Source organism: Schistocerca cancellata, chromosome 5 (genome assembly GCF_023864275.1).
Source record: "Schistocerca cancellata isolate TAMUIC-IGC-003103 chromosome 5, iqSchCanc2.1, whole genome shotgun sequence".
NCBI lineage: Eukaryota > Metazoa > Arthropoda > Insecta > Orthoptera > Acrididae > Schistocerca > Schistocerca cancellata.
The window spans coordinates 27554089-27566158 of NC_064630.1; the positions used below are offsets into that span (position 1 = coordinate 27554089).

At 36.2% G+C, this 12070-nt stretch overlaps 1 protein-coding gene across 1 annotated transcript in view; it reads right to left on the reverse strand.

Moving 5' to 3' along the window:
- The window catches only part of LOC126187875 (putative fatty acyl-CoA reductase CG5065), a 483618-nt gene that overhangs the window by 76823 nt on the left and 394725 nt on the right, over positions 1-12070 (reverse strand). Inside the window, exon 7 of the mRNA XM_049929207.1 lies at positions 11689-11928. Within this exon, the coding sequence (XP_049785164.1) occupies positions 11689-11928 (240 nt within the window). The remainder of the gene's footprint in view (positions 1-11688; positions 11929-12070) is intronic.

Consider the following 12070-nt stretch of genomic DNA (forward strand, 5'->3'; position numbering starts at 1 on the left):
GTCAAATTTAAATTCATTCCATACATTGGTCACATTTACAAGATTAAAAAATTTAAAATATTATTAAAATATTATTCTATATAAATGTAGGCAAATCTATCGATATCAGCTTCACCCACGTGGAATATTTTTCAATTCATTCAAGAGAAGAAATATGAATTAAGTTTAGGAACATGGTCCAAAGATATGTTTTCCATTATTTAATAAAATAGGTATTTTGATAACAAATGATATTTTATGCTTTATTAAATTTGGAATTTCAGGGTTCTCAAGCGAGAACTATGGAAATATAAAACAATTTAAAAGACATTTAATTAATTCCTTAACAAATTATGGGCTTGAATACAAGGAAATCAAACATGATAGTCCACTGGCTTTAGAATATGAATATATTCAAAACGAAATAAAAACTTTAACTTCAAATAATTTAATTCAAAAACCATGGATTTTGCTACATGTTAAAAAATTTAAGAATCTTGTAATGAGTTTAAGAACTAAAGTAGCTAAAGAAATTAGAGATTATTACATCACTGTTAAAGAAATATTTAGTGATTATACAGACAATGTAGAAGAACATAAAGCCATTCAGTCTCAAAAAGTTATTGAACAACAGACTAAAGACTTAAAAGAAAATGAAAAAGAATGCCTTCACTTAAAAGATGTAGTATCTGATATAGTCGAGATGAAGAAAGAGCAAATTATTTACATTGCCATTTGTAACTAATATGCCAAAAACACTATTTTAAAGTTGATAACATATTAGCTGAAAGTCATCTTTCAGGAAGATTATCCAGTTATAATAGTGGAAGATGTAAAGACAATAAAATATTTTATGTTAGAAAATACAAATGTACAGATTACAAATTAGTATAGAATATGCTTAACACTTATTTTTGTATACACAGAGTAGACAAAAGAAAAGAACTATTCAATATGCACTTCAACGGTCTGTCTTACTTTGTTGAGAAATTATGTGGCCAATCCAACAATATTCTTGATGAAATAAATGAGAAGAGGAAAAATGTTTATGACGAATTTTGAATGTGCCAGCTATAGAATTTTATTTTATCTACCATATTTTTATTCTATATAAATGGAGTCGATTGTTGACCTCATCAACAACAAGCTTACATAAAATAATAAACTAGTTCTTATGATTACTGATGAAAATAATAATCCATGGTTTAAAGCAAAAGACATTGCTAAAATCCTTGAGTATGAAAATACTGATCAAGCTATCAGACTAAATGTAAAAGCGGATGATAAAGCCAAATTTGAAGATATTTCTAGAACCCCTATCCAATATGTGTCTAAGTTATAATGAAAAAAGAACATAATTTATTAATGAAGCAGGATTTCATTCACTAATTTTATCTTCCAGAAAGAAGAAGCAGAAAAGTTAAAAAAGCAGGTGAATATAAACTACAAAATAAAATTAATTATTTACAAAATAAAGTTGAAAGTATAAGAAATATGGTAAATGTCACCAGAGATATAATTCAAGAGAAAAATGGAATTATTGACAATCATGCCACTCTTCGAACCATTAATCGATTATTTCAATCAAGCAAAATCATATTTGGGAACATCCATATTATGTTACAAGAACTGTTCTGTAAATTCTATTTCGAATGAATTACAAGCAGATTATCCACAAAATGAAATAATTTTGAGAATCAAAATGAGATAAACAGCTGGAAAATTTTTCATTAGTTCTTGTTCTTAAAAATTTCCAACAATATCTTTAGATTTACACGTGATTGGATTGGAATGAATAACTGGTTCAGTTTCAAAAATTTCTGTTGATCACTTAGTTGTGTACCCTTTTTCAAAAAGTCCTTTAAATTTACTGATCCTTACTTTATCTCCTTTTTTAAATTTTTGAGATGCTAGACCTTCCTCCCAGACATGTCTCAAATTATTCTCATTAACTTCTATTGGTTTTATTTTTATAGTTGTGATACTGTATTCATCAAATCAATTTTTTACCATGTCAACCCACTTCTAATTTATTTGAAGAGCAAATCCTTTCCACATCTTTTCTTTAAGTGTTCTGTTAAGTCTGTCAACAATAGCTTTTAATTCACTTAATGTTGAATAAAAACTAATGCAATATTTCTTCATCAGTGCTTGAAAATCTTTGTTATAGAATTCTTTATAATTATATGTCTGTAAATTTTTTGGCTTTCTAGCGATAGATATTTTTTTCAAATGCCTCAACTACATTTTTACCAGTTTTATCTTTAACTGGACTAGCCCAAGCAAATTTAGAAACACTCCGAAAACAGTCAGTAAATATTTATATCCTTAATTTATCTTCGAAATTCCTTTCAATTTACCAGAATCCATTTCAACTAGATCAGCTTGCCATTCATCATCAATACCAAGAGAGATTACATTTCTTCGTTTAAAATTCTTTCTCGTTGGTTGATGTAATTCATTAATGATTTCTTCACAAATATTAAAGGCCACTGTTGGACGCCCTTCACCAACAAAATTTTTTTGACAAATTTACTCCTTTTGATTTTACATACTGTACAACGACCTCCAATTCGTTGTCTTCCATTTTTAGTCTTCTATTTCACCTAGCTTTTCTTAACAACTTCTAGATCATAATTTGCATTCATTTATGAGAGGTGAAAAAATTAATTAAAAATTTTTTACATTAAACATTTATGTTCAACATTTACATTTATGTTTAATGTTTGCATTCAATGTTTTTGTTTAACATTTATTTTTATGAAAATTAGTAAGTAAATGCATTCTCATTTTGCGCTTATCGAAATAATTGTAACCACATGTACCTGGACCTCCTGTTGCTTCTTTATCAGATGACAGGCAATTAGTATAATGTTCATTATTTTTTTCTAAGTTTTCATATTCTATTATATAATCAAAACCTTTTTTAAATTCATTTATATGTTCTGGTGAAACACCATCATCATGATCTAATAGATATGCAATATTATGTTTTAAAGCATCCATTTATTAAAGATAAAAATTATTAAACATTTATAAAATGTATTTTATTTCTGAACTTACCTTCATCTGGTTTCCTATTCATATCTTTCATAAAAAATCAAAATTGATCATTCCAACATTTGCTACACATTTCTTTAAAATCATCCAACTGTAAATCACCTCCAATGAACTCATGATAAATATGATTTAAATTTGTGTCATTTTGTCTAAAGATTTTTAAAAAATTAAGATTATCTCTCAATAACTAATCTGAATATGTTTGAGCCAAATAACAGCAATTTAGTCCTTTATGTCTTCATCTAGTAAAATGTTCTCTAACTATATCCTGAATTTCAAGAATTAAGTCACTAAATACATCTACTGAATTTTCTTGACATTGATTTAATGGAATAATTTCTTCGTTATTTACAATAAAAGTAGTAATTTTTTGTTACACTTAATTTCAATTTTTTCACATCTTATAAATTGTCGATATTCCAGTTGATCTAAACTTTTAGAATAAATGTACAGATTGTTAATTTCATTCCAATTCACACATACTGGAGCTAGAATATAAATGTCAATCATTAGTGTTGTTTTTCCACACCCACTTGGTCCTCCAATTGCACATTTGGTAAAAGTTTAACATTTTTATTTTCTGATTTCTTCTCTGGAATTCTTATTTTTGGTTCCCAATCGGTATTCATTTAATTAAATAAACATTTTAATAGTAAATGAAGAGATTATTTCAATTGAGTGGTAATTCATCTGTTCTGAAAAAAAGATTAACTGTACCTATACAAGACAGCTTTAGTTATGTTGCAGTGATTGGTTTTTATTCAATTTTTTTAACTCCAAGTATTACATCGAGAAATAATAAGTGATATAGTGATGGCGAAATGATAGAAATTCCTGTTGGTCAATATAGTTTAAAAATCTTCGAAAAATTTATACATTTGGAAAAACCAAATATTCACATTAAAGCAGATGCAATTTTAAACAGAGTTGTAATTGAGAGTGATGTTAAGTTATATATAGATATAAAATATAGTATTGGAAGTGTGTTGGGATTTTGTAACAAAATTGTTAAAGCTAATGAAAAGATTGTTGCTAATCATGTTCCTAAAATTATTCCATTTGAATTAATCAATATAAATTTTGATTTGGCTAAGGGGATGTTTGAAAATGATACTGATCATTGTCATTGACAAACTAATATTATTGTCTCATTCAAGACTAATCCAGGATTTGGTGGACCAATAATTCATGAACCACATTATCCTATAAATACTCATATTTTTGATAAAATTCAAAATTTAGAAATAACTATTACTGATGAAAATGACAATTTGATGGTGCTTATGTAACAGTTGTTTTAGAAAGGTCTTAATAATTTTTTATTATTAAATCATGAATAAAACTGATAGTTATCAGTTTTACTCTTTCCCTGTGAATGAGAAGACTAAAAATAATCTAAATGTCCCCAATATGAACACAGAGATTAATAAAAATATTGGAAATCATGCACAATTATATATGAGTTTTAGTATTATCAGAGCTGATGATACAGACTATCCATCATATGATGGGGAATACAATAAAAAATAAATTGGTAACTATGTGGCAAAGTTGTTTGAGGTCATCTCTATAAAGAAAGGAAATAATATTTTCTCTAGAATGGAACATCTATTCATTTTGTCATCTGTCCTTATGAGATTAACTTCAACTATAGCCCATGAGTTAATTATGGAAGGTCATATCCTTAATAATAGTACGATAAAAGTAAGAAAAATGGGTACTCTTTACACTAGATTTGTTAGGTGCAATTTTCAAACATTATAAGGAAGTGATGGAATGACATTTAACAGTAATTTTTACTTGGAGTTTATGTTTTGGAGATACTATTCTTAGATGGGCTGATAAAAAAGATGCTGGAATTGAAATAAAAGATACACTTCCAAAAGAAGGTAAAATTGTAGAATCTATGAAAATTCGTGTTCGTGTTGTAAAGTATGAACCATAATGTTCTCTAGAGCTAGAAGAAGAAAGAATTAAAAAATCCAAAAATTCCTATTTCTTTCTTTGAATCACAAACAGTTCAAATAGGCAGATTAGAAGGAAAAAGAAATTTTGTATTACTTATTACAATAATTGTTCAGAATTTTATATGCCTCACTTTATTTTTGCTTTTTCCAAACTAATCGAAAAAATAATCAACTAATTCATTCTTCTCTGTACGATTATGTTAACTTACAAAATATCTATGAGAAAAATGGAAAAAATGTTTTTTGTCATTAATTTTGGTATCTTGATCAGCCAAATAATTATCTGAAAGCATATGTTACTTTCCTTGATTTTAAGAGAGTCACTCAACTGATTGACGATGTGAATGTAAATCCCTTCAGTTTTATTGAGAATTATTCTATTTTTGTTATAAATATGTCTATGAGAATGAATGTGTTAGTGACACAGAAAACTACAATGAAATAATTTGCCATTTTAATGATAAAATTCCGAAATATACAGTTGCCTACATAGTCATGTATGGTAAGAAAAATTTAACATATGATGCTCAGAACGGAATTTTAAACGAAAATTTTTCTATTGTTATTTTTTATTCCCCCCATGAACCATGGACGTTGCCGTTGGTGGGGAGGCTTGTGTGCCTCAGCGATACAGATGGCCGTACTGTAGGTGCAACCACAACGGTGGGGTATCTGTTGAGAGGCCAGACAAATGTGTGGTTCCTAAAGAGGGGCAGCAGCCTTTTCAGTAGTTGCAGGGGCAACAGTCTGGATGATTGACTGATCTGGCCTTGTAACATTAATCAAAACGGCCTTGCTGTGCTGGTACTGCAAACGGCTGAAAGCAAGGGGAAACTACAGCAGTACTTTTTCCCGAGGGCATGCAGCTTTACTGTATGATTAAATGATGATGGCATCCTCTTGGGTAGGTTAGAAAATTTAAAAAGGGAAATGGATAGGTTAAAGTTAGATGTAGTGGGAATTAGTGAAGTTCGGTGGCAGGAGGAACAAGACTTTTGGTCAGGTGAATACAGGGTTATAAATACAAAATCAAATAGGGGTAATGCAGGAGTAGGTTTAATAATGAATAAAAAATAGGAGTGCGGGTAAGCTACTACAAACAGCATAGTGAATGCATTATTGTGGCCAAGATAGACACAAAGCCCATGCCTACTACAGTAGTACAAGTTAATATGCCAACTAGCTCTGCAGATGATGAAGAAATTGATGAAATGTATGATGAGATAAAAGAAATTATTCAGGTAGTGAAGGGAGACGAAAATTTAATAGTCGTGGGTGACTGGAATCCGAGAGTAGGAAAAGGGAGAGAAGGAAACATAGTAGGTGAATATGGATTGGGGGGGGGGGGGGGAAGAAATGAAAGAGGAAGCCGTCTGGTAGAATTTTGCACAGAGCATAACTTAATCGTAGCTAACACTTGGTTCAAGAATTATAAAAGAAGGTTGTATACATGGAAGAATCCTGTACATACTAAAAGGTATCAGATAGATTATATAATGGTAAGACAGAGATTTAGGAACCAGGTTTTAAATTGTAAGACATTTCCAGGTGCAGATGTGGACTCTGACCACAATCTATTGGTTATGAACTGTAGAGTAAAATTGAAGAAACTGCAAAAAGGTGGGAATTTAAGGAGATGGGACCTAGATAAACTGACTAAACCAGAGGTTGTAGAGAGTTTCAGGGAGAACTTAAGGGAACAATTGACAGGAATGGGGGAAAGAAATACAGTAGAAGAAGAATGGGTAGCTCTGAGGGATGAAGTAGTGAAGGCAGCAGACGATCAAGTAGGTAAAAAGACGAGGGCTAATAGAAATCCTTGGGTAACATAAGAAATATTGAATTTAATTGATGAAAGGAGAAAATATAAAAATGCAGTAAATGAAGCAGGCAAAAAGGAATACAAACGTCTCAAAAATGAGAGCGACAGGTAGTGCAAAATGGCTAAGCAGGGATGGCTAGAGGACAAATGTAACGATGTAGAGGCTTATCTCACTAGGGGTAAGATAGATACTGCCTACAGGAAAATTAAAGAGACCTTTGGAGAGATGAGAACCACTTGTATGAATATCAAGAGCTCGGATGGAAACCCAGTTCTAAGCAAAAATGGGAAGGCAGAAAGGTGGAAGGACTATACAGAGTGTTTATACAAGGGCGATGTACTTGAGGATAATATTATGGAAATGGAAGAGGATGTAGATGAAGACGAAGTGGGAGATAAGATCCTGTGTGAAGAGTTTGACAGAGCACGGAAAGACCTGAGTCGAAACAAGGCCCCGGGAGTAGACAGCATTCCATTAGAATTACTGACGGCCTTGGGAGAGCCAGTCATGACAAAACTCTACCATCTGGTGAGCAAGATGTATGAGACAGATGAAATACCCTCAGACTTCAAGAAGAGTATAATAATTCCAATCCCAAAGAAAGCAGGTGTTGACAGATGTGATTTCCAAACTATCAGTTTAATAAGTCACAGCTGCAATAGACTAACGCGAATTCCTTACAGACGAGTGGAAAAACTGGTAGAAGCGGACCTCGGGGAAGATCAGTTTGGATTCCGTAGAAATATTGGAACACGTGATGCAATACTGACCTTACAACTTGTCTTAGTAGAAAAATTAAGAAAATGCAAACCTACATTTCTAGCATTTGTAGAGTTAGAGAAAGCTTTTGACAATGTTAACTGGAATACTCTCTTTCAAATTCTGAAGGTGGCAGGGGTAAAATACAGGGAGCGAAAAGCTATTTACAATTTGTATAGAAACCAGATGGCAGTTATAAGAGACGAGGGGCATGAAAGGGAAGCAGTGGTTGGGAAGGGAGTGAGACAGGGTTGTAGCCTCTCCCCAATGTTATTCAATCTGTATATTGAGGAAGCAGTAAAGGAAGCAAAAGAAAAATTCGGAGTAGGTATTAAAATCCATGGAGAAGAAATAAAAACTTTGAGGTTCGCCGATGACATTGTAATTCTGTCAGAGACAGCAAAGGACTTGGAAGGGCAGTTGAACGGAATGGACAGTGTCTTGAAAGGAGGATATAAGATGAACATCAACAAAAGCAAGGAACGAGGATAATGGAATGTAGTCAAATTAAATCGGGTGATGCTGAGGGAATTAGATTAGGAAATGAGACACTTAAAGTAGTAAAGGAGTTTTGCTATTTGGGGAGCAAAATAACTGATGATGGTCGAAGTGGAGAAGATATAAAATGTAGACTGGCAATGGCAAGGAAAGCGTTTCTGAAGAAGAGAAATTTGTTAACATCGAGTATAGATTTAAGTGTCAGGAAGACGTTTCTGAAAGTATCTGTAAGGAGTGTAGCCATATATGGAAGTGATACATGTACGATAAATAGTTTGGACAAGAAGAGAATAGAAGCTTTCGAAATGTGGTGCTACAGAAGAATGCTGAAGATTAGATGGGTAGATCATATAACAAATGAGGAGGTATTGAATAGAATTGGGGAGAAGAAGAGTTTGTGGCACAACTTGATTAGAAGAAGGGATTGGTTGGTAAGACATGTTCTGAGGCATCAAGGGATCATAAATTTAGCATTGGAGGGCAGCGTGGAGGGTAAAAATCGTAGAGGGACACCAAGAGATGAATACACTAAGCAGATTCAGAAGGATGTACGTTGCAGTAAGTACTGGGAGATGAAGAAGCTTGCACAGGATAGAGTAGCATGGAGAGCTGCATCAAACCAGTCTCAGGACTGAAGACCACAACAAGAACATTTTTTATTCTATATAAATGGATTCTGTGATAAAGGGGCTACAAATGCAAGCAGTTCTGATTTGTTTATAAATATTGGTGAGCTAGCGGAAAATGAATTGTATTACATTACAAGATGTGAATATTTAAATACTAGATATGGAAGGAAAATTTTTGTGAGCTTGATAATAAATTTAAAATTATTTTACCAGACAGGTTTAATGAAGCAATAAAAGAATCGGACTTTGAACGTTTTGAAGAAACTAAAGTATAATGGACTGAAGAGAGCTAAAAATAACGATTACGTATTTCATGATCTCGAGTTCATCGTGTGATTCTGAAAATTTTTACTTACCTTTCTAATTTTTGAATTTATTGAGTTTGCTTACGAAATTATCAGCTAGTGCATTAAACATACTGATTTATAAGAAAATAGAAAATGTTAGTAAATAAACCCCTAGTGCACCCAACCTGCCGAGTTACTACTTATGTTCAGTTATCTATCAGCTAGAAAAAAAAAACTAAATTATGAATCAAGTTGTTGAAAGACCTTTTCAGTACACTTTTTTTCCTAAATTACATAAAATTAATACAAGGGTTGGAAATTTAATAGTATCAACTATTTATTTACAGCTCATACAAAATAGATACGTTTTTCAAAGTCTTACTGACATTCAAAACAGTCACCTGCATTGTGCATAACTCACTGCCAGCGATGTGGAAGTCGTAGGATACTCTTAGCAGTGCCAGTTGTCTTGACAGTTCGAGCGGCACGGTCTATTGCCCGACGAATTTGTAACAGTTCTGAAGCGAAAGCCATGAAGTGTTTCCTTCAGTTTAGAAATCGAGCTGAACTTACGAGGGCTTAAGTCAGGGGAGTGCAGAATGTGGTATAGCACTTAGCAGCCGTATCAGTCAAACACATCAGTAACACCTTGTACTGTACGTGCTTGAGCATTAACCCGCAAAATGATGGCCAGGTCCTGCAGAAAGTGTGATTACTTCTGCCTCTAAGCTGGTTGCAGGTTCTGTTCCAAAAGGACCTGAGCATCATTTTGCAGGATAATGCTCCAGCACGTACAGTGCAAGCTGTTATTGATTCGTTTGCCTGATGGGGCTGCTAAGTGCTATACCACCTACTGCACTCCCCTGACTTAAGCGCTCGTGAGTTCAACTCGATTTCTAAACTGAAGGAAATATTTTACGGCATTCGCTTCAGAAGTGCTACAAATTCGTCGGGCAATAGACAGCGCCGCTCGAACTGTCAACACAACTGCTAAGAGTATCCTACGACTTCCACGTTACTGGCAATGGGTTAGACATAGTGCTGGTGACTGCTTTGAAGGTCAATAAAACTTTGAAACACATATCTATTTTGTGCGAGTTGTAAATAAATACACTCCTGGAAATGGAAAAAAGAACACATTGACACCGGTGTGTCAGACCCACCATACTTGCTCCGGACACTGCGAGAGGGCTGTACAAGCAATGATCACACGCACGGCACAGCGGACACACCAGGAACCGCGGTGTTGGCCGTCGAATGGCGCTAGCTGCGCAGCATTTGTGCACCGCCGCCGTCAGTGTCAGCCAGTTTGCCGTGGCATACGAAGCTCCATCGCAGTCTTTAACACTGGTAGCATGCCGCGACAGCGTGGACGTGAACCGTATGTGCAGTTGACGGACTTTGAGCGAGGGCGTATAGTGGGCATGCGGGAGGCCGGGTGGACGTACCGCCGAATTGCTCAACACGTGGGGCGTGAGGTCTCCACAGTACATCGATGTTGTCGCCAGTGGTCGGCGGAAGGTGCACGTGCCCGTCGACCTGGGACCGGACCGCAGCGACGCACGGATGCACGCCAAGACCGTAGGATCCTACGCAGTGCCGTAGGGGACCGCACCGCCACTTCCCAGCAAATTAGGGACACTGTTGCTCCTGGGGTATCGGCGAGGACCATTCGCAACCGTCTCCATGAAGCTGGGCTACGGTCCCGCACACCGTTAGGCCGTCTTCCGCTCACGCCCCAACATCGTGCAGCCCGCCTCCAGTGGTGTCGCGACAGGCGTGAATGGAGGGACGAATGGAGACGTGTCGTCTTCAGCGATGAGAGTCGCTTCTGCCTTGGTGCCAATGATGGTCGTATGCGTGTTTGGCGCCGTGCAGGTGAGCGCCACAATCAGGACTGCATACGACCGAGGCACACAGGGCCAACACCTGGCATCATGGTGTGGGGAGCGATCTCCTACACTGGCCGTACACCACTGGTGATCGTCGAGGGGACACTACGGTACATCCAAACCGTCATCGAACCCATCGTTCTACCATTCCTAGACCGGCAAGGGAACTTGCTGTTCCAACAGGACAATGCACGTCCGCATGTATCCCGTGCCACCCAACGTGCTCTAGAAGGTGTAAGTCAACTACCCTGGCCAGCAAGATCTCCGGATCTGTCCCCCATTGAGCATGTTTGGGACTGGATGAAGCGTCGTCTCACGCGGTCTGCACGTCCAGTACGAGCGCTGGTCCAACTGAGGCGCCAGGTGGAAATGGCATGGCAAGCCGTTCCACAGGACTACATCCAGCATCTCTACGATCGTCTCCATGGGAGAATAGTAGCCTGCATTGCTGCGAAAGGTGGATATACACTGTACTAGTGCCGACATTGTGCATGCTCTGTTGTCTGTGGCTATGTGCCTGTGGTTCTGTCAGTGTGATCATGTGATGTATCTGACCCCAGGAATGTGTCAATAAAGTTTCCCCTTCCTGGGACAATGAATTCACGGTGTTCTTATTTCAATTTCCAGGAGTGTATTTTGTGCGAGTTGTAAATAAATAGTTGCCACTATTAAAGTTCCAACCCTCGTAGTACTGGTACGTTTTGCATTTGAAGGTTAATCTCTTTCGTAGAATCTTCTCTGCCTTAGAAAGTTGTACACAGGCCTAGTCGACAGTTTTATGGAATGGTACTCACAATCTTTTTTGGCCGAAGATCAGGAAGAGAAAATCGAGGAAGTAGGCCGGCAGGTAGTGCTGGAAGATGACGCATATCTTGTGCACGAGCTTGGAGCTGCGGATGTTGCCGTCCGGGTACCAGACGGTCCACTCGAAGGGGTACTCGTACACGATCTGCCGGCCGTAGTCCAGCACCTCCTTCCACGTCATGCGCTTCACGCTCGACGACGTGATGTTGTACACGGGCACCTCGCTCGGGCTGTCGAACCGACAACAGCCGGCGTTAGCGCACACATTCACAGACAACACAGCCATTTTGCTTACGAAAATTTACTTTTCTTAAGATATCTCCTACTGCTGTCATATCTAATTGAAACATTCAACCTATAAAATCTGTACGC